This window comes from Rhinopithecus roxellana, chromosome 14 (genome assembly GCF_007565055.1).
Source record: "Rhinopithecus roxellana isolate Shanxi Qingling chromosome 14, ASM756505v1, whole genome shotgun sequence".
NCBI lineage: Eukaryota > Metazoa > Chordata > Mammalia > Primates > Cercopithecidae > Rhinopithecus > Rhinopithecus roxellana.
In genome coordinates, this window is record NC_044562.1 from 72,906,886 (window position 1) to 72,933,083 (window position 26,198).

Sequence of the window (26,198 nt, forward strand, 5' to 3'; positions counted from 1 at the left end):
GTAGCTGGGACCACAGGCACCTGCCACCACGCCTAGCTAATTTTTTGTATTGTTTTTTTCTTTTAGTAGAGAAGGGGTTTCACCGTGTTAACCTGGATGGTCTCCCATCTCCTGACCTCGTGATCCCTCCGCCTTGGCCTCCCAAAGTGCTGGGATTGCAGGCATGAGCCACCGTGCCCAGCCACTCCCCTCTTTCTATGATGCAAATCTTAGGATGCAAAACCAAGCAAAGTCTGAGTTATCTATCTAGAATAGCACCGTGGAGTCACAGCCATGTTCAGGCCTCTCCACAGAACAGACTAGGCTGGATTTCGGAACCTATGTCTCTCCCTGCCATAGCAAGTACTCCATATGCAACTTGGAAGCAGCCACTATGGATCTTGGCTTCTTTCTTGCTTCCTCCTCAATAGTTACTGCCACTGATTTAGTGCTAAAGAAATAGGAACATCACTTAAAATCATCTCTACAGGCCGGGCGCGGTGGCTCCAGCCTGTAATCCCAGCACTTTGGGAGGCCGAGACGGGCAGATCACGAGGTCAGGAGATCGAGACCATCCTGGCTAACATGGTGAAACCCCGTCTCTACTAAAAAAAATACAAAAAAACTAGCCAGGCGCGGTGGCGGACGCCTGTAGTCCCAGCTACTCGGGAGGCTCAGGCAGGAGAATGGCGTAAACCCGGGAGGCAGAGCTTGCAGTGAGTGAGCTGAGGTCTGGCCACTGCACTCCAGCCTGGGCGACAGAGCGAGACTCTGTCTCAAAAAAAAAAAAAAAAAAAAAAAAAAAAAAAAAAAACCATCTCTACGCATAAATCCACTTAGAATAATTTTTTCCCCTAGAGGACATATTATTGAAGTACAGGGCTTTATTGTTTATTCTACTGCAGACACCACAGGACACCATGTTCTTCAGGTTAGAATTGAGTACTTGAGAAACTATATGAATAATTGCTTGTTGAACCGTACACGTGAATTATCTCTATTTTCCAGCTAACGATTGAGCCTAAAATTATTAGTATTTTTGTAATTTTGAACCATGTGCATTTGAAGTTGGATTAGTGACAAAGCCTTATTCATTTTTCAAGTGTTAGTTCTGAGGGCTTCTCCCCAGCGTTGCTGCTAGATAATACTGCACCTTTGTGCTAACGAGTAAAAAGCTGATCCTCTGGGTTGATGTTGTCTCATGCCAGGGCTCTAGGCAGAGTGGGCTGGTGTTCAGTCCCCAGCCATCTTCTTAGCAGGGCATTCTAGATGTTTAATCTTTTATGTTGATGTGTTGATATCACTTCCATTAGCCATTTGTTAGAATTACTAAATTAAATTTACATAATTCAAGGATCTAAAAAGACCAGAATTTCAGTCAGAGTCATTTTTCTGAGATATTTCTGCATTCCTCTGAAGAAGATAATTTTTGTTCAAACTTAAACGGGTGTTAAAATTGAGTAGGTTTTGAGAATACTCAGACTTTTTTTAGTCTGAAGCCCTACATGAAATACATTACAATCCCTTAAATCTTCCAATCTTAGGGCTAGAAGAAAAGTTGAGCACCCTCACTTTACCCAGAGGCAATTTTGTGTCCCAGATGACAAAGCTCTTAGATCTACTCATTTGCTTATGGCTCCACCAGTACTTCTAGGTCAGGCCCTCTTTCACCTGAAGGATTAGCCATACTTCTGGAACCATTTTCCAGGTTCCTTGAAATAAATACCTTCACTCTGCTGGAGACCCTAGTTTCCTGTTAAGTAGTAAATGACCCTTCTTTCCTCCCGCCAGCCACAGTCCTATTTCACAGAGGAAGAGAATGACCAGCAAAATCAACTTCTACTACAGAGAAGTAGCAACTGATAAAAGGCCAAATCTTACAACGTGAAGAAAAAGACCCACTATCCCGCAGCCAACTCATATCAAAAGTTAATCTGTTTAGTCCTCTCTGCCGGGGCTAGTCTACAGTTTTTCTTTTTGTCTCCCTCTTACCACTCACTGCCTGCCCACTCACCAGGTAGTTGTCGTTGTCCTTCCCGGCTAGTTGCCAATAAAGTTGTTACAAAGTGACCTTGACTAGCTTCCTTGGTGCACCCGAAACCCCGCCTTCTTCATCCGGGTGCTGCGGCACGAATAAGAGCCGGACCGCGCTTGCGCGCTCAGTCCCCATTACTTCGACCTCTGCCGCCGCCTGTGCCGCAGCTACCTCTCCGGAAGGTAAGTGGAGGGCACAGGGAGCCCGGCCTGGTCAGGGCGGAGCGGCGCCCAACAGGGACCCATTCATTGTGCCGGCGCCTCACTGGGCACGGGGCCCAAACTGACGGCGTGCACGGGAGCCTGCGGGGCCTGGGTAGGAAGGACAGGCCCTTGGAGGGCACTTGACCTTAAGCCTCTTTGCCTCCGCAGAGAGAAAGAGGGAGAGGAGCCCACGTCACCTGTCACCCAGTATCTCCAGCCGCGCGGTCCCGAAGAGTGTAAGATGTTCGCCTGCGCCAAGCTCGCCTGCACGCCCGCTCTGGTGCGTAGCCCAGGCAGGGCCGGGGGGATTGAGGGCTGGGCCGCTTGTCCTGGAGCGTCCACGTTGTTGTATGGGGCAACCCTCAGGCGGGGCACACCGCCCTCCGGGAACGGCTGTGTCCTCACCCATTAACCCATTGCCGTTTTCTTCCTTTCTTCCTAATCTTAGGGCATCTCAGCCTTCTCCTCGCCACTAGGGCGAGGCAGAGCAGCCGAGGCCTAGCTGTCAGGCCTCACTCGGTGTAGGTCAAACTCTCCTGTCCTTAGACCCGGAGCGGCCCTTTCCCCCACCTCCTCTCAGCTTCTCTGTTGGATTGGGGTCGACGCGAAGGTTGGAGTACTGCAGAGGATGTAGGGGGCCGCTGAGGCCTAGTTCACCTCAGCAGTGCTTTCCAGTGCCTGTCTGTAGGTCAAACTCGTTGCTGCAGAGGGAGGGACTTTGCCTTTCCGTGTGGGGGCGGAAGAAGGTGGTGGGGGAACGAGCCCAGAGTCTTTCTTCCTGCCTCTGGAGTATTATTTTCATAACAATTTTGCAGGCTTTAAGTGAGTCTAAATCTGGAGGATTTGTCCTAGACAATCAGATCTTGGTTCTGAAGGGTTTTTCTGTGACCTTAGTTTATAGACACTCAAGGGCAGAGAAGTTGGACCGGAATATGTCCTTATGGTCAGATATTTCACAGATTATTCTTAAACTGATGTAGAATTGCTTAAGTTCCTTTTTTAGACACTTTTTTTAAATGATTAATGGTCATATAGAAATATCTTTGAAATGGTCAGGGCTTATATTAACTGTTGGGCTATTTTGAATGATGAATGTTTATAGTGACACTACTAATATACTTGTTGGTCCACTTAAAATTGCCAAAGAATGTGTGGTATTTATTGCTTTTTTCTGACTTGACTTATGGCGCTACAATAATGGAAATGTCAAAAGCAGTTCTTACTCTCTTTGTAATTAATTGTTACTAGAAATTTTATTTAAGGTAGCAAGCTTTACAATTTCATTAGCATGAAAGTTTATTAAAATTACTTCATGTATTAAAAATGACCAAACAGCGAAGAGTCAATTCAGAAGTCTCTGATTCATTTTTACTGCTTGCTTTTTTAGAATTCATGGTACCAGAAAAGTCATTGAAATCTTACCTGTATTCTTTCTTAATATTGGAATTCTTTTTTTTTTTTTTTTTTTTTTTTATCATTAATAGATCCGAGCTGGATCCAGAGTTGCATACAGACCAATTTCTGCATCAGTGTTATCTCGACCAGAGGCTAGGACTGGAGAGGTAATAGTAGCAATAATTGAAATTAGGTAACACTACCAAGTAAGGGTAGGGTTTTGATTAGAGTGAAGGAAAATAACTTTATAAGAGTTTGAAGGCAATTCTTTTTCACCCTTTTATCCAAAAAACTAGATGAGCCAAGTAGAGAAATTTCTCTGTCCAAAACTTGACCAAGAAATACTGTAGTACTTATATTCAAGTCTTATCGATTTAAGTTGCCTATATTTAAAATTATAATAGCTACAGTTATTGAAAAATCTGCTCTATTGGGCTGGATGCGATGGCTCACACCTGTGTTCCTAGCACTGTGGGAGGCCAAGGCGGGAGGATTGCTTGACCCCAGCAGTTCGAGCCTATAGTGAGCTATGATCACACCACACTATACTGCACTCCAGCCTGGGTGACAAACCAGGTGAGACCCTCTCTTTAAAAAAAAAAAAAAACCCTACTTTAAAAGCGTATTTATATATGTTGTTTCTTAATTTTCAACACGCTTTTAAGATGTAGATATTGTTATCCCTATTCTGCAAGAGTGACATTATTCTAAGCTCTTGATTTGCCTCTTTACACTCAGCTACAAAGTAAAAAAGTAGTTATCATTTTGACAGTATGATACTTAATTAAAATAGCTACCTGTGATTACTGATAGACCTTTACCTTTATTTTCTGTTTTCTAGGGCTCTACGGTATTTAATGGGGCCCAGAATGGTGTGTCTCAGCTAATCCAAAGGGAGTTTCAGACCAGTGCAATCAGCAGAGACATTGATACTGCTGCCAAATTTATTGGTGCAGGTGCTGCAACGGTAGGAGTGGCTGGTTCTGGTGCTGGTATTGGAACAGTCTTTGGCAGCCTTATCATTGGTTATGCCAGGTAATCATTTCTATCCCTAAATAAGTAAGTTTAAGAGCATGCTTGCAATAGTTCGAAACTTAGCTACTGAAATAATAGCTACTTTGCATTAAGTGCTTACTCTGTGTCTTGCATTACATTTAAAGGGCTTTGTATGCATTATCTCACTTAATTCTCGTAACAGCATTTGGGGTACTATGAGAATAACACCTATGAAGGTCTAGAGACACAGAGGTCACATTACTTGCCCAGGTCATAGCTAGTAAATATCAGAAAATGAATTTTAACTACATCTGACTTAAGAGTCTGCATTCCTAATTGTTAAACTATTTTGGGACTAAAATTACTAGAGCACATTCCTTAAAATAATCAATTTATTTTATTTAAGACCTAAACTGTCAGATCTTAAAAGGTACAGACCATATTTTCAGAGGGGTAAGAATGTCAGAACCCATCAAAATGAATGAAGAGTAACCATTTATATTGAGAGACAGCCCCCTACCTTTACACCATATTATCAGAATTGAGGAGACTAGTATAAGAGAGATCTAGGCAAATACTCTTCCAGCAGACTTTTCAGTTTACAAAAAATCCCCACACTAGTAATCTGATTCTTTAACGTTTACCAAACATGTTGAAACTAATATTTCAAAGTAACAGTCATATGTGGTCTCTTTTAGAAACCCTTCGCTGAAGCAGCAGCTGTTCTCATATGCTATCCTGGGATTTGCCTTGTCTGAAGCTATGGGTCTCTTTTGTTTGATGGTTGCTTTCTTGATTTTGTTTGCCATGTAACAAATTACTGCTTGACATGTTGGCATTCTTATTAATTACGGATGTAATTCTGTGTATCTTACTGTGACTCCGAAAACTGTAGTATTGGTGTCATGGAAATGTACGTTATTTCCAAAGTCATTTCATTAAAGATGAAAACTTTAATTTCTTCTGTGATTTGTACTTACACTAAGTTTAGATTATCACAAAGAAGAATGTGCATTCAGACAGATGCTGTCCAATTCAGAGGAAGCTACAGCAGTTGCTCCACTGATGAAAATATCCCAATGTAATTTTTATGGGAATTCTTTTATATAGTGTTCTGCATATTGTAATTCATAGGACTTTTGTTTATTCATATAAAGGATAAATATTTGGGTGTTTTGAGCTTCTATAAAATACGGTTAATTAAAGATAGTTAATACTCAAGACAGTCTCGTGTTTTTAAGGTCTAACATCAGTTAGAATACTTCAAATCAGAATCACCTTCCAGGCGGTTGGTTCTAAAAATAAATCACGTCAGCTTTTTAGGAAATGAAGCCTTAAGCTGGGAGGTAATGTGATTTTTGTTTTTCAGTCAGTCTCACATTAAGCAATTGTGTGCTTATAATGAATCTTCCATGTCTTTTCAGAACAGGTTCAGTCCAACTAGCAGCTAGTTTCTTACTTGGACAAGACTATTAAAAACCAAATATCAAAAAGTAGACTGAATTGGCTAGATTTTTACAGCCAAAAGTTGCTGTAAGGCAGCATTTATCACTGTTGCTAACATGTTTATAGTGGGAGTCTTGGGGATGATAGCTGGTTCAAGAGTATTTTGCTGCTAATACTTTATGTTGCTTCTTGGTCAAACTTTTCCCATTCAAAGGAAGGTGGTGCTACTATAGACAGTTTTTCCCCTAGCAAATGTATTGTACCATAATATCTATCATCCAAGTTTCAGGGTTTTTTAAAAGTTGATAATTAGGAAAGCGACATTTTACTTTTTTAGTGCCCTTTGCCTGTTTGATTTCCATTGAGAAAGAGCAGTCAGTTACCAAAGTTTCTCAAGTGTGGGAAGACTGCCTCCATCAGAATCAGTGCTCGTTGAAAAAATAAAAATCCCTAGGTTCCAGACCTACTGAATTGGACTCTTTGGACATGAGACTCAGCAATCTGCATCTTTAAAAAGGCTTCCCAAGTGATTTTTGTGCATACTGTTTGAGAATCACTAAGTTACACATACGCTACCTTCTATAAAGTGAAATGAGGCCCAAAAAAGCTAAAAAGGTAGAGCTGCTGCCACTTTTTTAGTTGATTCATCATCTAGTCTATATCACCTAAAAGAATTAGAAATAGGTATTCAAACAAAAACCTGTATACAAGTATTCATAGAAGCACTACTTACAAAAGTCAGAAGGTAGAAACAACCAAATGTCTATCAGCTGATGAATGGATAAGTAAAATACATCCATATAATGGAATATTCCGCCATGAAAATAAATGAGGTACTGATACATACTGAATAAATGTGAGTGAACCCTAAAAACATGCTAAGTGGAAGAAGCCAGCCACATGATTCCATTTATATGAAATACCCAAAATAGGCAAATCCATAGTGACAAAGCCAATTAGTAGTTATCAGGAACTAGGGAGATGGGTGAAGAGGGAGTGACCGCTTAATGCACATGGGGATTCCTTTTAGGATTATGAAAATTGGACGAATTACGGCTGATCTGATGGTAGTGGGTTATCAGAACTTATTAACATGAGTGTCATTAAAGTTGGTATATAGCCCCTCACTGCTAAATCTGGCTTAAAAATTTTTTTAATTTTGATGAATTAGTGGTGATGGTTGCACAACATTGTAAATATACTATAATAAATGTCACTGAATTGTACACTTTAAGGTGGTTACAATGGCAAATTTTACATGTCTTACTGAAACGAAGTACTGTACTATGTAATACAAAGTACATAGTATAAAATTTTAAAAGTGATAGGAAATTGCTGAGATTAATAGTCATCTATTCCAAGTATATTTTAAATAAAAACAGTCTTGGTAAAGACCTGTTCTTGGTGCTGGTTTTGGTGGTTGAAAAGGCTTGAAACACTGATTCAGAAACAGGTTTCTTGTAAGAGATGTCCCAGCTGAGGGAATCTCCCAGAATGAAAATGGACTAACTGAGCTGTGGCTGCATAGTCTTAAGGCTTCTGAGAAAACAATAACAACAAAAAACCACACACAATGACTCAAACTTTATAGAGGGGAAAGGGCATGGTGCATCAGAAGTTTAACATCGTTGAATATACATCCTTTTACTTAATTTTTATTTCTAGTAACAAAGTTACGACATTGAAAGTACATCACTGGAATGCATCTACTCCTAGCAGAAATGTTTACTGTGCACCATTTTTATAGAAAGTACTGCCTCAGCTTATGAGCTTTGCAAACAAATATTAACGCTAAATGCTTTTTACTGACTTCTTCGTTTCTGAACACAAGCTGATAAAGATACTATTTTTCTGTCAAACTTGAAATGGATTTTCTATGTTGATAAGATGATGTTGGTAAAATGGTGAATTAAATGAGTGGCAGTTAAGTGTTCAGATGTTCAGAGGGAGTAGAAATAATTTTATAGTTAAAGAATCACATGAAAAAGTACTATTTGTAATTTAAGACAAACCTTAACCATGTCACAAGGACAGACCAGAAGAAGAGGGCATCTTGGCTAGTGAAAAGCATGAGGAAAAGTAAATTAAGCACAGCATTGGTACGTGAGAAACAAGGAGTTCCCTGAGTATGAAACAGAAGTGGTGTGAGATAAGGCTGTAAAGGAAGACTGGGGCCATTTTATGTAAACAGGCAGGTATAAGAGTGTGAGTTGTATTCTTGTGCTACTGTCAGTCATTCAAAGTTTAGAGGTGTATTTTAGAAAGGTTGATATGAGACTAGTGTGTGGGATGGACCGGAGCCAGCAATGAACAGCAGTCATACTACAGTAGCTTTGCTGAGATGTAATGGAGGCCTAGTCTAGGATGGTGGCAGTGAAGGCAGTTGACCCCTGAACAACATGGGTTTGAACTGTGCAGGTCCACTGATACACAGACTTTTTTCAGTATGTTGGAAAATTGTTTGAGGTTTGAAACAAATTGAAAAAACTCAGGCAAACCATGTAGCCTAGAAATAATAGAGAAAATTAACAAAATTATATGAATGCATAAAATATGTAGATACTGGTCTACTTCATTTAGTGCCATATACATAAATCTATGACAAAAATTTAAATTTATCAAAATATGCACATAGCCTGTACATTGTACCATTTACCATTGAGAGAAATGTAAATGTAGAGATGGAGTAAACCATAACTGCATAAAATTAACTGAAGAACATACTGTACTACTGTAATAATTTAGCGGCCACCTCCTGATGCTATTGTAGTGAGCTTAAGTGTTATGAGTATCCACTTAAAATGCTGTGATGCTCATCATCTCCGTGGGGCAGTTCATCTCCAATAAATTGTGTATCACACAAAAAAAGTGATCTTTTGCACTTTTTGCCTTTTTTTGTTGTTGTTGAGATGAAGTCTTGCTCTTGTCTCTCAGGTTGGAATGCAATGGCGGCTTACTGCCAACTTCCGCCTCCTGGAATCAAGCAATTCTCCTGCCTCAGCCTCCTGAGTAGCTGGGATTACAGGCACCTGCCACTACACCCAGATAATTTTTGTATTTTTAGTAGAGATGGGGTTTCACCATGTTGGTCAGGCTAGTCTCCAACTCCTTACCTCAGGTGATCTGCCTGCCTCAGCCTCCCAAAGTGCTGGGATTACAGGCATGAGCCACCGCACCCGGCCAGTTCTTGCATATTTTTCACTGGGTTAGTGCAATATTATAAACCTTCAATAACACCATGGAACCTATACTGAGTACTACTAGTGATGCTAGAAGCGGTCCCACGACGCGAAGTCATGACATTGCAAGAAGTTGAATGGCTTGATATGCACCATAGATAGAAGAGGTCCGCAGCTGCAACTGTCACCATTTCAGACAATTCATCTTGTAAACAGATGGTGTAAACTTGTAAACTTAATGATATCGATATAGTACTAGAAATGTATTTTCTCTTAACGATTTTCTTAACATTTTCTTTTCTCCACTTTTATTGTAAGAATACAGTATGCAATGTATATAAAGTACAAAATTTGTTTATCAACTATGTAATCAGTAAGGCTTGTGGTCAACAGTAGGCTGTTAGTAAAGTTTGGAGGAACTCAAAAGCTATATGCAAATTTTTTATTGCATGGGAGACTGGTGGGGGGAATGAATGCCCCAAACCCCCAACCTTATTCAATGATCAACTATATTTTAAAAACAATGCAAAGGTAGTATCAGTAGGATTTAATGCCTAGATCTCAGGAACCAGTTAGGAGAAGAGAGGGTGTGTGCATCTAGTAAGTGCTAGCTATACTGTTATTTAATCCTCATAACAACCTGTAAACTTGGGAATAATTTCCAAGATGCAAAGGAAAATAGGCTCAGAGGTTAAACAGTTCCCAAAATCACACAGCCATTAAGTGGCAAAGTCGGGATCCAAATTCAGATCTTCCTTAAAGCCCATGCTCTGATTTTTTTTTTTTTATGTGACTGTTAGCGACGACAAGGAAAAAGCTGATTTGGGGAAATGATGAACTTTGTTTTTTATATGCTTTTAACAAGAGGTATAATTTTACAGATCTGGGCTTGAAAAGAGAAGAAAGGTATGTACAGCACAGACTAGTTGTGCATAAAAGAAATGCAGAGCAGCAGTAGGGACCCAGCTCTAGACAGGTAACAAATTGGTAGTGAACATCATTCACCTAGTTTTGTGACTCTCCAGCAATTTTGGGAAGCTTGTTAATACAAACTGATGTAAAGAGCAGTGAGGGTTATCAGGGTTGTGCACTGGAAAGAAGAGATGATGGAAGGTCAAAGTGGCTCTAGGCAGACAGCAAACAAGCACACTGTTCAACAAGATGACCTATGCATTTTAGACCGAGTAAGGAACAAGGGAAGACACAATAAAGGTGATAAATTGAAATAACACAGAGGGGTCATTTATGGGAAGCCATGAAAGGTAGGAGTGGTACTATTTTTATTAATAACCTAATATTGTATAAAGAGCAGAATATAATGACAGCAATCCCTCTTTGTGGTGAGTCAGATGAGAGAGAGGTGGCATTAGCATCAAGAAAAAAAACAAGGCCCTTAAATTCCATTCTCCCTCTCTCTGGACTGGTTTTGTTGAAGCTAGTATAAGCTAACTGGTATGATGTGAAGATAAACGTAGACTTTTTTCCCCATAATGCCACACCCCAATAATTATAAATTATTTTGGGAAACCCAAGATTTGGGTTGGAGGGTAGACATCCCTGTACTTACAATTTCCATGATGAGGACAAGTGCTGAGAGGTAACTTGAACATAGGCCATTTCAGCAATGTGCAGGAAGACCCTGAACTGGCAGAGAGAGGAAAAGATCTGCCATGAGATAGAAGCTACCAAAATGTCTGTACAATGTCTGGGCCCACATTATCCTATTTCATCTCAGATATCAGTGGGGTAATCATGTCCTGTGTCCCCCACCCCTTTCACATCACACACACACACACCCCTACCTTGATTCCACTGATAAAATCCCAGCTAATCCACTGTACTAGGTGGTATCCTGAGAATATCATGAAAATGTGCAGGCTCTTTCCCTAAGCCTAGGATTAGTTGTACCAAGCAGACATAAGGGGTGCCCTGTAGTCTTCTATGTTTTGGTTAGCTGCAGACAAACAGAAACTGTGTTCTGTAAATTATTAGCGAGAGAGAAAAGGAGGGGAAGTTGCAAGGGAAGATGGAGAGAGAGATGGTTTGGCTGGGTCCCCACCCCAAATCTCATCTTGAATTGTAGTTCCCATAATCCCCACGTCATGGGAGGGCCCAGGTGGAGATAATTGAATCATGGGGGTGGTTTCCCCATCCTATTCTCATGATAGTGACTTAGTTCTCAGAGATCTGATGGTTTTATAAGGGACTTCTCCGTTTGCTGGGCACTCATTCTTTTTGCTGCCGCCATGTGAAGAAGGATATGTTTGCTTCCCCTTCCGCCATGATTGTGAGTTTCCTGAAGCCTCCCCAGCCATGCTGAACTGTGAATCAATTAAACCTCCTTCCTTTATAAATTACCCAGTTTCGGGTATATCTTTATTTGCAGCATGAGAACGTATATATATATATACACACACACACATTAGTTTTAGAATTTTTGTGAGCAGTTTTAACAGATTATGGATTAACAGCCCTATCATACTAAGGTGGAAATACCACATTTATGTGGCATTTGGAAGATTTTGAGGGCGTTTAGAGACCATCATTGATTCTTATGGTATTTAGTTATTAACACTTCCATAACAGAAATGCATTTTCTTCAAATAGCCTCATTTTGTATCTAAGGAATATTGGTTTTATTTAGCAGTCATGTTGGGTTCTTAAAGGGGATTCACTAGATCCTCAATAATTCTCTTAGAACTAAGTTTTGGGTAGGTGCATTATGGAACAAGACAGGTAAAGAAGAGGTCTACAGGAAGTTTCCTGCATTTGTAAAGAGAAGACTGTAAAGAATTTTAGGACCCTTGGGGATATTGTGGAATGCAGAAGTGAGAACAAAAATGGAAAAGGATGGCATTTTATGAGGATATGAATAAGTAGTGAGACAAGTTCATGGAATCAGACCTGAATATGGTAACTACATTCATTTTGACAATGCTGAATGTCTTCCCCACTTGTAGAAAAACTATAGTAAACAAACTGCTGTGGAACTAGAAATATGTGGATAAAGTGAGACCCTTTGTTAAACGCCAGGCTGCCAAAATGCATATATAACAGACTGGCATAGTTTCCACCTATTTCCCGCCCCCTATCTTGTTTATTTTTTTTCTCACTTTAGGTATACCTTCTCTTTAGAAAATTAGCTGAAACTGAATTATCAAAACAGATCAGGGTACTGTTCATATCACTAGTTCTTCTCTTGTCTAAAAAGAACTGAAAGACTTTCTTCAAAATGTGTTCCTCGAATGCATCATGTAGATCATTAACTGCTTGACAACAGACCGGAGAAGTAGAAATGAGAAATTTAAAACCAAAGCTACTGCCCAATTGAATCAACACTGAAAAAAATAATTTCAAATTTTAATACACGTGAATGGAAAAATAATTTTTTAAAAAGTCTATTCTAATTGACTCAAACTTCTTTTGAAACGTCGTAACATTTCTAGTTCTTTTTCTCACATTAGTTGTTTTGAGAGATGGAGAAGCATCATTTTAATCAATGTTTTCTAGAACTAACAATTGTGATGTCAATCAAACATTTTGTCCACCATTTCCAACATGAGTAACCTGAACTGTGAGGTTTTGCTGACATAGTGTTACACTACAATGACACTACTACATTACTGTTACTATATGGGGACAACACTTTCATTTTAAGTAGGAAAGTGTTAATAATTTGGCTTAATGTTTTTTAACTAAAATTAGTTTTAAAAGAGGACTGAGTTGGCTTATATACATGTATACAGTCCAGAGACCTACCTGTGAAAATGTCAATGCCATTACAATTTCACTTTTATGCCAGATATCATTCTTGAACTTCAGGCTCATTAACTCTCATAATATCCCCTAAAACCTTTCAACAATTTTGAGAGTGTATTTTATGTTAATATATAAACTAGTTCATAATTTTGTTACAGACTAGAAATCAGTATTTAATAAATGGAAAAATAAAAGAGTGAAAAACTTTTATTGAGTAAATTTTCAGAGGCCTCTGATCATACTTTTCAACTTGTGCCTATTTATTGAATAACAAACATCCCTACAGTTAATATTAAAATCTTTAAGTTGTGTGGGGTTTATTGGAGGGGAGGGATGGGGAACCAGCAAACTCTGCCTCCCCCAAACCTCACCTAACCCGAAGCTCCCCGTCCAGACTCCCGGGGAGCCAGGGGGTGGGCTGAGGAACGCAGCCTACCTTTACCCACCTCCCTACCTAGTGCTGGGAAGCGACGGCAACGGAGACACCCGGCTCCTGTGGCTGGGCTCGGAAGACCCACCCTGCTTCCCCCTACCAGCCTTTCTGGAGCTCACCTTCCTCCCCTCACACCGCCAACGCCCTGCCTAGCCCTCCGCCGCCGCCTGCACCCGCCCCCTCCTCCAGCCCACAGCCAATCACAGCATTCCACAGCCTTGGGTTTACAGAGGTAACGCTCCTTGGGCCCTCTGGTTCCCGCCCTTAGGGCTCCTTGCCCAATCATGAGCGCCCGAGTGCTCTTTGGTGCCCGTCCCCTCTACCCGCCCTGCCGAAGACCCGCCTTCTTCTCCTTAAACCGGACGGCATCACCTGACTCGGAGGCTCTCCCTCAGAAGGAAGGCAAGAAGGGGCGTGTGCATGGAGGGGAGGGGCGCGAGAAGGAAGGGGGGATGCCGGGAGCGGGGCGGGTCGGCGGCGGGGAGGGTTGTCAGTCCGATCTCGCGAGAGAGGACGGAAGCCTGTGGGAGCCCTTGGCCTTTAAAGTGCCGTTCAGCCTTTTCGTCCAGGGGTGGTTTGTAAACACGGCTGTGCTCGGGGCTCGCAGGTGACCGAAAGGATCATGAACTAGTGACCTGGAAAGGTGAGTAATGATGGGCAGAGGTCAGCAGGGCTGGAGACTGTAGGGATACGGAGAAAGAAGGTGCTAACATGGCGACGTCGCTCAGCACAGTCCCCACCCCCGTTTCCCATCACCTCGGGTGCTCCTGACGTGCTTCTTAGCCCTTGGGGCGATTGTGGCTCTGCTGCCACCTTAGCGGCCCGCGCGGTGTGAGCTTTGGGAGCCTGACTGGCTGGGCCGGACCGTTAGGTAACCAGCGTTCGTTGTTCCGGCCCCTCCCTCTCGCGCGCTTTCCTGAGGCAGAGGAAAAAGGAATAACGGCTCCTCTTAGACCCCTCCCTCCGAATTATCTTCCCCCTGCTTGGGTCAGTTCAGAGGTCCTCGGGGCGCGCGTCGAGTCAGCCGTGTGCGCAGGGAGACCTCTCCCACCCACAGTCCTTGGGTTGGGCGGGGAGAGGGCCCACTCTAGTCTCCCCACCCAGTGTTCAAGCGATTGAGGACCGTGTATTTGTGATGGTGGCGGGGAGGAGGATCGGAAGGCGCGGCTGAAAATAGAATCAGGGTCCCTGGCTGCGGTGCAGCCTGAAGGAAAGAATGGTGTGGAGAACCTGGGAGCTGGAAGTCTCGGCCTTTTCCGTCCTTTCCGCCACCCTCACAGTCCCGCTACCCCCCACTTTTCCCGGTGGGGCGGGGCTTAGGTGTGGGTGCAGACTGATTCTGGTATTTTCCCCTATTTTTTTTTTAATGTCTTTGGGTGGACAGCAGGCCTTATGTAAAGAAATAATTTGCTTTTCATCAGTGCCCTAGGGACCAGGGCCAAAAGGGAGTGTGTGTACGTGTTTTCCATGTTCGCTCGTTTAACCGAACCTAGGAGGAAAAAGAGAGGAGCTGGGGACTATTTTTGTGCCCCTAGGTAGTATAAAATTGGCTTTACTTAAATGGAGAGTCTTAAAACTGGTGAGGCCAAGAGCAAAACTACTGTGAATATCATGTAGTAAAAGAGATTACTCCTGATGGACCTTAGGCATTAGAAATTTTACTGAAAGAAATGTTTCTCTTAAAATTCAACACCTATTTTAAGTAGTGATGTAAAGCATTTCTTTACATGTACCTTCAGGTTTTCTAATGCTTTCCTGGCTATTATTTAACTGGTACTAAGGGATTGACTAATCCCTAAATTATAATGTGAAAGGTTAAATTTCTTAGAGGTTTTAAATTATGGAGACGTCACAATGCATGCATTTACGATATACATTTAAAATCAGAACAAAAACTGACTTCCTTTGAGCACACTTTTTGTCCTATTTGAAGAAACATGACCACTGGCGTTATTGTCAGTAACAGCCGTTCTAATCTTTAAATAGCCATATAGCTTTAGTCTCATGAATCAAAATTATGAAGGTAAAGCTTTATAAAAGCTTGTTAAAAAGTAACACCTACAGGTTTAAGTGCCCCGAAGTACAAACACAGAAACAGTTTTATCATGTATTAAATTTTTTTTTTCTTACTTGAGGAATTCACCGTAAAAACTTTGTTTCAAAATGATAGGAACATCCTTGTAAAATACGTTTTAAAAATACAGATACCCCTCTGCAGATTAAGAAAGTTCATGGATCTTTAAGGCCGTCAGTAGTTGCGTAATAGTTAAGAATCCTCGTCTTTGTGAAATAATTTCTAGGAATCTTCCAGATTTACCGTGATGTGTAAAAGAATTTCTGAGAATCTTCCAAATTTGCCGTGATGTGTATGTTGCCTTTCCAAGACGTTTAATCTTGCTTTGAGAGAATGCTACTGCCATTAAGTTTTAAGAAATGATTTAAAATGTAATATCGGGCCGGGCGCGGTGGCTCAAGCCTGTAATCCCAGCACTTTGGGAGGCCGAGACGGGCGGATCACGAGGTCAGGAGATCGAGACCATGCTGGCTAACACGGTGAAACCCCGTCTCTACTAAAAATACAAAAAACTAGCCGGGCGAGGTGGTGGGCGCCTGTAGTCCCAGCTACTCGGGAGGCTGAGGCAGGAGAATGGCGTAAACCCGGGAGGCGGAGCTTGCAGTGAGCTGAGATCTGGCCACTGCACTCCAGCCTGGGCTACAGAGCGAGACTCCGTCTCAAAAAAAAAAAAAAAAAAAAAAAAAGACATAAAATGTAATATCGTGGAAATTTAGAACTTAGATGTTATGTATCTTAATTGTCAGTAAGGAAGGAGCTTTCAGGGACCTTTTGTGTGTGTGTAGGATACATAATACCTTCTGTAGCTCCGGGTGCATTTCCTGAAAATCCTTTTTAAAATACCTTATCCGAATGTTTATTTCGTATTTGGGGCACTGTATTATTATTAGTTAAATATGTAACCCAGGAATTCCTGCACTTTTTTCTTTGGCGTTGTTTTTTATTTTTAAGCTGAGATAATAGAGGCTGGGCGCGCACTGTGGCCCATTCCTGTAATCCCAGCACTTTGGGAGGCCGAGGCAGGCGGATCATGAGGTGAGGAGCCCTTCCTAGCTAACACGGTGAAACCCCGTCTCTACTAAAAGTGCAAAAAACTAGCCTGCCGTGGTGGCGCCTGTAGTCCCAGCCACTCAGGAGGCTGAGGCGGGAGAATCCCTTGAACCCAGGAGGCGGAGGTTGCAGTGAGCCGGAGGTTGCAGTGAGCCAAGATCGCTCCACTGCACTCCAGCCTGGGCGACAGAGCGAGATTCTGTCTCAAATAAATAAATAAATAAATAGTAGAAATGGTTGTCAGCATTTTAACAAATAATGGGGGTGGAGGTGCTTTTTATTGGTATTCAGGATCTGAAAGCTCTATGAGTATGGTTGAAAAATATTCCATACATCAAACATCTATCTATAAGTAGCATTGACTCTTCAAAGAATAATGTACATTTTTTTCTACCCAACTTTTTGTATTTTGGAAAACTTGGGTTTTAATGATACATACATTCTTGTCTGGTAAATTATTAGATCATGTTAGGTCAGGTAAACAGTCTCACCAATGTGTGCTGTTTCTACTTATTTTGTCTTCAAGCTCTTCCTTCCAATATGAAATATGTCTATAGGTAGGCATTTCTTTATCGTTTTTATTCTTACTAAAATGTCATTGAAGAAGATAAAGTAGTTGAAGTCTCCCTTATTAAAACCAGATTTTCACCAGAACCTCTTGTTTAAAATTCAGTGAATAACAATAATTAATATTCAACTGATTTTTATAAAAGTCAATGCATATAGCACTTGTTGGTTTATTTTGTATAATTAAAATGTACCCTAAAAAAATCCCACCTTAGGCAGATGTGGTGCCTTACGCCTGTAATCCCAGCACTTTGGGAACGTGAGGCAGGCAGATCAGCTGAGGTCAGGAGTTCAAGACCAGCCTAGCCAACACGGTGAAACCACGTTGGTGGGCACCTCCAATCCCAGCTACTGGGGAGGCTGAAGCTGGAGAATCTCCGGAACCCAGGAGCAGGAGGTTGCAGTGAGCCGAAATCGTGCCACTGCACTCTAGCCTGGGCAACAGAGTGCGACTGCATCTCAAAACAAAAACAAAAAACTCACTTGGTATTGTTATAATCTGGACTTTAATTTAGTATTTCTGTGTTTATCTTATACTCACACCAATTCCTCAAGGCTAAGAACTTGTCTAAAATGCTGCATGTTCTCTTTATGTACGTTTTAATGTTGAAGTAGTAGGATAGTAATCACCTATTTATGTTTGAAGGAAAACCCCATGGAGCATTTTATTTCCTTTGTTATGTTTCTCAAGGTTAAAAGGTTATATAGTAAGGTATAAGATAGTTTCATAGAAAATCAAGGAAATTTGTGGATCTTTAAGACCATCAGTAAGTGTGTTTTATTTTATTTTATTTTTGAGACAGAGTCTCCCTCTGTCTCTCACGCTGGAGTGCAGTGGTGCAATCTTGGCTCACTGCAATCTCCACCTCCCAGATTCAAGAGGTTCTCCTGTCTGAGCCTCCGGAATAGCTAGGGGTGCTATTCCTAGGGGTGCACCACCATATCCTGCTAATTTTTGTATTTTTAGTAGAGATGGAGTTTCACCATGTTGGCCAGGCTTATCTTGAATTCCTGGCCTTGGTGATCCACCCACCTTGGCCTCTCAAAGTGTTGGGATTACAGGCGTGAGCCACCGCACCAGGCCTGTTTTTACACACTATTTTTATCTTATAAATATATTTAATGTTACATATTATATAATTATAAATAAATATGTATTCCTTATATATGTCTTTTCAATTTATTGAGACTTTTTGACAACCTTGCTGACAACCTTGAAACTGGTGTATTCATTTTCACTTTTAAGGGATTACAGGCATGAGCCACTGCATCTGGCCTATTTTTATACATTATTCTATGTTACAGGTGTATTTAATGTTACATATTATATGATTATAAATAAATATGTATTCATTATATATATTTTTTCAATTATTGTTGGCAACCTTGAAACTAGTGTATTCATTTTCACTTTTTTTTTTTTTTTGAGATGGAGTCGCTATGTCACCTAGGCTGGAGTGCAGTGCCGCTCTCAGCTCGTTGTAACCTCCGCCTCCTGGGTTCAAGTGATTCTCCTGTCTCAGCCTCCTGAGTAGCTGGGATTACAGGTGCCTGCCACCATGCCTGGCTAATTTTGTATTTTTAGTAGAAATGGGGTTTCACCATGTTGGCGAGGTTGGTCTCGAACCCGCCTCAGCCTCCCAAAGTGTTGGAATTACTACAGGCACGAGCTACCACACCCATCTTCATTTTCACTTTTAAGTATGTTTATTGATGCCAAGGAAAAAACCTTGGCATTTTGACATTGACAGTAAAGAAGAGATGTAAATAAAATGTTTTGGGAGCTTTGCCTGTTCACCCATATTTGCATTCTGTATCTTAACAAAGATAGTGGTTCTCAGCCACTCTTTTGCCTTTCTACCCAAGGAATAGAAAATACTTCCAACAGTAGTAGTGGCTTATTATAGTAGAGATTCTCAACAAGCTTGGTAGGGAAAGACAGGGAGAAATAATTGTAATTGGCAAAATAACCATATGGACTTTGGTTATTTTTGTAATATATAGTATTTTTATCTATAATATTGACCATAAATTTATAAATATATTCCCTAAATATTCTTTAGTTTGCTAGCAGAACTGAAACCTTTGTCATTCCAATTTTTTAGCTTTGTTCCAATTTTATAGCTTTGGTTTTTCTAATTTTACTGTTTGGGCTAGTATATTTGCTTTTATTTATTAAACATGTGTCGGAACAATTTTTTTATGTATCAACTTGTTTTGCGATACTAACATAATTGTGTTCATTATTTTTGTTTTCTTCTAGTTTGTGCATATATATTACAGTTTTTACAGAATTATATCAAATAAGTTTTTATTTAACTTTTATTTTTATTTTACTTTTATAGCATTGTATTTTTCCATGTTGTATAACCTTTATGATATTTGTTACTTGATAGTTAAAAAATAAGTATTAAATTTGTACTAAATGCCTGACAGGAAAATAATAGTTTTCAGTTTATGCCTATTTTGACATTGAATTGAACATCTCTGTGCATTTATCTTTTTCTTTTATGAATTGTTTCTGTAGGATACTAATCTCAAATGAATTACTAGTCAAAAGATATGTTTCTGCAGTTGACAGATTTTTGCCTCCCCAAAGACTTGAGCAAGTTTACACTGTCAGCAGAGCATAAATGCGTTTGCTTTGCCATAATTTTGTGAACTTTGGAGTTATGATTAATAAAGTATGATTACCTAATAGGGAATTATTGCTAGGAATAAGTTGTATTTTTTAGCAGTTTTAAAATTGTTTAGTAGGCCATATCGTACTATAGTTATTTATCTACCAGTGATCTATGTGATGCGACAAATATTGTGTATTTCATATTTTCTGACATTTTACTGTCTTTGTTTCTCTTAAAGTTTATCAAAACTTTTGACAGCCTAGTAACAATAATTCTTAGTTTTCATGCAGTTTTATGTGGTTTGTACATTGAATATTTTAATGCTAGTTTATAAGAGTTAATTTCTGGGCTGGGCGTGGTGGCTCACGCCTATAATCCCAGCATTTTGGGAGGCTGAGGCAGGTGGATAACCTGAGGTCAGGAGTTCGAGACCAGCCTGGCAAACATGAGAAAACCCCATCTCTACTAAAAATACAAAAATTAGGTGGGAATGATGGCGGGTGCCTGTAATCTCAGCTACTCGGGAGACTGAGGCAGGAGAATTGCTTGAATCTGGGAGGCAGAGGTTACAGTGAGCCAAGATCGTGCCAATGCACTCTAGCCTAGGCAACAGAGCAAGACTCTGTCTCAAAAAAAAAAAAAAAAAAGAAGTTACTTTCTGAACTATACATTTCATAGGAGTTCTGTCTTATGAATGTGTCATTATGATTAAGATTTATAATGACAAATTCATTACCATGTAGGAAACACTTGGAATAAAAGTACATATGAGTATATGATAGTCAAATTGACTTGAGTTTTGTCTCTGGCACATAGTAAGTATGTACTCAGTATTTTAGGATAGTTATTAAAAGCCAGATTGTCATGGTCTACCACTTACTAACTGTGTTACCGTGGGTGAATTATATAACCTCTCTCTGCCTCAGTTTCCTTCTCTTTAAGGAGAATAATTTAACTCATAGTCTTGCCGTGAGCATTCTTGTAATATATATAAAATACATAATACAGTGTCAAGAACTTAATGAGACTCAGGATATGTTGTGGGAATTATTATTGAAGTTCATTTAGAAATAATCTAGCCTAGCCCTCCCAGCATGCTTGTGCTGTAGCTTGAAAGTAGTACAGCAGCCATCTATTTGGTAGCTTTGGCAACAAAGTTGTTTTTCCCTAGGAATTTGTAATTTGTGAAGGAACATACCACCTTAGAATTTTCATAAATTCATTTGAGAGAATGTCTCATTTTTTTTGTTCCATATGTACCCCGTCTCAGACTTTTTTTGTATCAAATTCGTGCAGTATAGCATATTCTTATTTTGAGATGATAAAATTATGATACTATGATTTTCATAAAATCCAATTATCTTTGTATTTTTGAGACAAAGTCTTACTCCATCATCCAGGTTGGAGTGCAGTGATGCAAATAAGTCTCATTGCAGCCTCCACCTCTTGGGTTCGAGAGATCTTCTTACCTCAGCCTCCCAAATAGCTGGTACCGCACTTGCATGCCACCACACTCAGCTAGTTTTTAAATTTTTGTAGAGATGGGGTCTTGCTGTTGCCCAGGCTGGTCTCAAACTCTCAGGCTCAAGCAATCCTCCCATCTCAGTGTCGCAAAGTGCTGGGATTACAGGCTGTTCCCCGCCCCAGCTATCCTTTTCTTCTACTCCACCAATCCCATTATAAACATTCCAGTGAAACTTTTCATTTCTCCTTCCCCCTAGGGGAATTGAGATTATGATTAATATACTACAGTCCTAAAGTTGTTTTGAAGTCTCTGCTAATTATACAATTATAACTGCACTATCAGTTTTTGGCCACAAAGTTGAGAATCAGTGAAATCTTTTATCATTTGTAAGGTAGGTTTTAATGATTGTTGATATATAGATGTTGGATTGAGGGTTATTTTTTGTAGTAATATCAGTTAACTTATTTGAATTTTGACATACTTTGAAAACAGAAGAAAGAGGTGAACTTGTCATCGTTTTAATGGGTATAGTACATAACCCGTAGTCTTATTTTATTTCATTTTTAGAGACAGGGTCTCTGTCACCCAGGCTGGAGTGTGGTGGTGCAGTCATAGCTCACTGCTGCCTGGAACACCTGGGCTTCAGCGATCCTCCCACCTCAACCTCCTGAGTAGCGGGGACTACAGGCGTGTGCTACTATACCCAGCTAAATTTTATTTTTTGTGGAGATGGAGTCTCACTATGTTATCCAGGTTGGTCTTGAATTCTTGGCCTCAAGTAATCCTCCCATCTCAGCTTCACAAAGCACTGGGGTTACAGGCATGAGCCACCACACCAAGCCTGTAGTGTATTTTATTTGTGCCCTCTTTATAATGAGAAATTTTTATTGATGTAGTTTTAATAATGGTGATGACTATGAATTACTGTAATTCTTGGAGAGCTGTGAATTTCTATTTCTATTTTCTTTTTGCTTTTACAAAAAATAAGTTTCTCAGGAGAAAAAAAGCAATGAAAGGTATTTTATCACCTACCTTGAGCAAAAATAATGCTATGGACTTTAGACCACATAATTGTGTTACCAAATCTGAAGTGATGTTATTAGTACAACTTGTGCTAGCATTGTTTATATTCATAATTATTACTCTGTAAATTTTTTTGTATTTATGTATTTGTTATTCTATTATAATTTTAAGCTGTAAAACAACTTGCTTTCTTTACATTGTCTAGGAGTAATCAAGACTCACTTTTAAAATGTTTAATTTAAAAATTGGACTACTGATATTTTTATTGAAGAATATTTTTGAGATATTGAACTGATTTCACTATTCACATATCCATAATACAGTCTGGAGAAGTTTGTGATATGTTTTACATGTACTATCGACTTTGTGAAATTTCATCAAAATTTTAGTATACTCTTGGGAATTGTGTGAAGGACGTCTCTGATGTCTGCTGCGAGTAGGGGAAAAATACTGCTGCTTTCCTTGTTAACATTGGGTTTATATTTTTCTCTCAGCTGATGAATTTTATTTCCCTAAATTGATGAACTAAACATTATATATCAAATAAACTTACAGATAACATCAAAATCATGGTTTAAAGATTAATGTAAAATTTTGTTTGTTTGTTTGTTTTTGAGACAGAGTCTTGCTCTGTGGCTCAGGCTGGTGTGCAGTGGTGGGATCTCAGCTCACTGCAACCTCCACCTTCCAGGCTCAAGCAATTCTCGTGCCTCAGCCTTTCGAGCAGCTGGGACTACAAGCGGTCAGCTGATTTTCTTGTATTTTTAGTAGAGACGAGGTTTCTCCATGTTGACCAGGCTGCTCTTGAACTCCTGACCTCAAGCAGTCTGCCTGTCTTGGCCTCCCAAAGTGCTGGAATTACAGGGTTGAGCTACCATGCCCGGCCAAAACTCTTATATCTAAAAGTTAAACTGAATATGTAGTTCAGTTTCTGGCCTTAAAAATAAAGAAGATAGTAAGATTAGGTATTTATTAGGCATTAGGAAAATGTACATTTAAAGTCAGTAAGATTAGGTATTTATTAGGCATTAGGAAAATGTACATTTAAAGTCAAAGTAAAATGCAGTAAAATTTATGAACTTAATAAATACTATTTTAATGTCATGCACTATACTATGTATTTTACATATTTTATTTTTATTTATTTTGACAGCCCTGAAATGTATATTGTTTTTTACTGTAGAGGATCATAGTGTAATCACACAATTTAAAATTGTCCTGGCCAGGGCAGTGGCTCACACCTGTAATCCCAGCACTTTGGGAGGCTAATACAGGAGAATCATTGCCTTGATTAGTGGAGGCTTTAAGGTACTCTTATTTTAAATTACCCACTTAAAATATCCACTTGGGTTCCTGTTGAGATGGCCTCAGTTTCCAATGTTCCCACCAGACGTTTGCTTCTTGCCCTAGGATCTGGAAGCTTTAAGGCACTCTTATTTAAATTATCCATTTAAAATATCCATTTTAAGTTATCCATTTTAAAATTATCCATGGATAATTTAAAATAAGAGTTTGAGCTCCAGGAATTCAAGACCAGCCTGGACAACATTGTGAGAGCTGGTCTTTCCAAAAAAAAAACTTACCTGGGCATGGTGGCATGTGCACCTGTGGTCCCACCTACTCAGGAGGTTGAGGTGGGAGGATCACTAGAGCCCAGAAGATCAAGGTTGCAGTGAGCCATGTTTGTGCCACTGCACTTCAGCCTAAGTGACAGCAAAACCCTGTCTCAAAAAAAAAAAAAAATTCCTGAATTCAAAATACTTTAGTCTTGAGAGGCAAATGAAGTCCTACTAGGTCATAGCTACAGGTTTTCAAACTCCTTGATATGTTTGTTATCATGACCACATTGCTATTCCCAAGGTGATCTCTAGGATCATTTAAAAAATGTATGAAGATAGTCATGAATGTACCGAGTGTTCGTATCCTGCTTCAGTTCACCTTGGCTGTGCCTACGTGATGACAATTTTTTTTTTTTTTTTTTTTTTTTTTTTTGAGACGGAGTCTCGCTCTGTCGCCCAGGCTGGAGTGCAGTGGTGTGATCTCGGCTCACTGCCACCTCTGCCTCCTGGATTCAACAAGTTTTCTGCCTCAGCCTTTGAGTAGCTGGGATTACAGGCACTTACCACCACGCTCAGCTAATTTTTCTATTTTTAGTAGAAAAGGGGTTTCACCATCTTGGCCAGGCTGGTCTTAAACTCCTGATCTCGTGATCCACCCACCTTGGCCTCCCAAAGTGCTGGGATTACAGGCGTAAGCCACCGTGCCCGGCCCATGATAACAGATGTTTGACAGGGAATAAAGTCATGTCTACTGTCATTTATGCTAGCATGCCCCTCCCCCTGCAGTGTTGTCCCCAAATCTTCCCTTTATTTTTTTATGTTTGTGGGAAGGGGCCGCATCAGCAGCAATCATCAACCAATAAGTAGGATCTATTTAGTGGTGAACTCATTGGCTGTTTAATTGGTAAGAGTCACTGGCCTGACCACACCACACATGGCCACTTGGGTTCCTGTAGAGATGGCCTCAGTTTCCAGTGTTCCCCCCAGATATTTGCTTCCCAATCGAGAGGGGATCTCAAGACTCCTGACTGGTCGTTGTGAGCTCTCACCCTGCCTGGCTCTGTAGATAGACTGCATAGATACATGAAGTGGGGATGGGGGCCAAGGGCCTATTACTACTGTTTGGAAATACTTGCCTCTTATAGATCCAGCCTTAATGTTTTTCTGACATCCTAGTAGTAGCAGATCTGGCACAAAGTGGAGGTCAGAGTTAATACTCTGAGGAGATAAAATAATGAGAATAGTTTTACCAAAGACAATGAAATATCGCATAATGTCTGCATTTTATCATTGATTTGAGTGCATGTTTAGAAAACTGAATTTAACAGAAACCCAGGACATTGCTGGAAATTGTATGCCCTTTAGAAACTTTGTGTGAATTTTTATACAAATGCTGTTTTATGAAAATGTTTTATATAAAATGTTGCAAAAGTAGAAAAGAAAATACCCTGTGTCTATAAGGTGGTGCTGCTCTTGAAGTAGTGGGGCACAAGTCCATCTTCCTGGTACCTTACAACTCTTCTTACTGTATTAATTTTCTGTTCCTGCCTCATACATTACCACCAAAGATTTATTGTCTCACAGTTTTTGTAGGTCAGAAGTCCAGGAGAACTCAACTGAATCCTCAGCTTAGGGTCTTACAAAGCCAAGATCAGTGTGTTGGCAGAACTGCATTCCTTTTTGGAGTCTCTAGGGAAGAATCCACTTCCAAGTTACTTTGGGTGGTTTGCTGAATTCAGTAGGTCTTTCCTTTCTTTTCGTCCCTCTTTCTTTCCTGGCTATGAGCCAAGGCCTGGTCTTTTCTCCCAGGAGCTGAAGTGCTTTCCATGTGGCCTCCTCTAGTAATGGCAGGTCAAATCCTTCTCATGCTTCTAACCTGTCTGACTTCTTTTTCTGGCTGAATCTGTGACTCCAGGTGGAGAAAGTTCTCTGCTCTTGAGGTCTCTTGATTAGATTCCAGGTAACCCAGGAATCTATCTTATTTGGATCTGTAATCTTTTTCTTTCTTTCTTTCTTTTTTGAGACAGGGTCTTGCTCTGTCACCCAGGCTGGAGTGCAATGGTGTGATCTCGGCTCACTGCAACCTCTGCCTCCCTGGTTAAAGTGATTTTCCTGCCTCAGCCTCCCGAGTAGCTGGGATTACAGGCACCCGGCACCATGCCCGGCTGATTTTTATATTTTTAGTAGAGACAGGATTTCACCATGTTGGCCAGGCTGGTCTCGAACTCCTGACATCAGGTGATCTTCCTGCCTCAGCCTCCCAAAGTGCTGGGATTACAGGTGTGAGCCACCATGCCCAGCAAGAATCTGTGTAGTCTTTTTACATCTGCAGAATTCCTTTTGTGGTGGAAAGTAACCTATTAACAGGTTCCAGGGTTTAGGGTATGGATGTCTTTGGAGGGCCATTCTGC

General features: G+C 40.3%; 2 protein-coding genes across 5 annotated transcripts in view; both read left to right on the forward strand.

Moving 5' to 3' along the window:
- Positions 1 to 2,085: 2,085 nt before the first annotated feature.
- On the forward strand, positions 2,086 to 5,829 carry ATP5MC3 (ATP synthase membrane subunit c locus 3). 2 transcript variants are annotated; one of them, XM_010376201.2, is made up of 5 exons: positions 2,086 to 2,196; positions 2,386 to 2,497; positions 3,702 to 3,779; positions 4,454 to 4,647; positions 5,307 to 5,829. In XM_010376201.2, exons 2-5 carry the CDS (start codon positions 2,459 to 2,461, stop codon positions 5,419 to 5,421), a joined length of 426 nt encoding a protein of 141 aa, XP_010374503.1. In that variant the 5' UTR covers positions 2,086 to 2,196; positions 2,386 to 2,458; the 3' UTR covers positions 5,422 to 5,829. The 2 variants fall into 2 exon arrangements, with proteins under 2 accessions (XP_010374503.1, XP_010374504.1); XM_010376202.2 differs by having other exon boundaries at positions 2,150 to 2,196; positions 2,369 to 2,497.
- Positions 5,830 to 13,876: 8,047 nt separating this feature from the next.
- Positions 13,877 to 26,198, forward strand: part of ATF2 (activating transcription factor 2) — a 93,040-nt gene continuing 80,718 nt past the window's right edge. For 2 of the 3 annotated variants that reach the window (XR_004053100.1, XM_010376203.2), the window contains exon 1: positions 13,912 to 14,068. The gene's annotated coding sequence lies outside the window, so the exon portion shown is untranslated. Of the gene's footprint in view, positions 14,069 to 26,198 lie in introns of all 3 variants that reach the window. The other variant, XM_010376204.2, reaches the window with a different exon arrangement.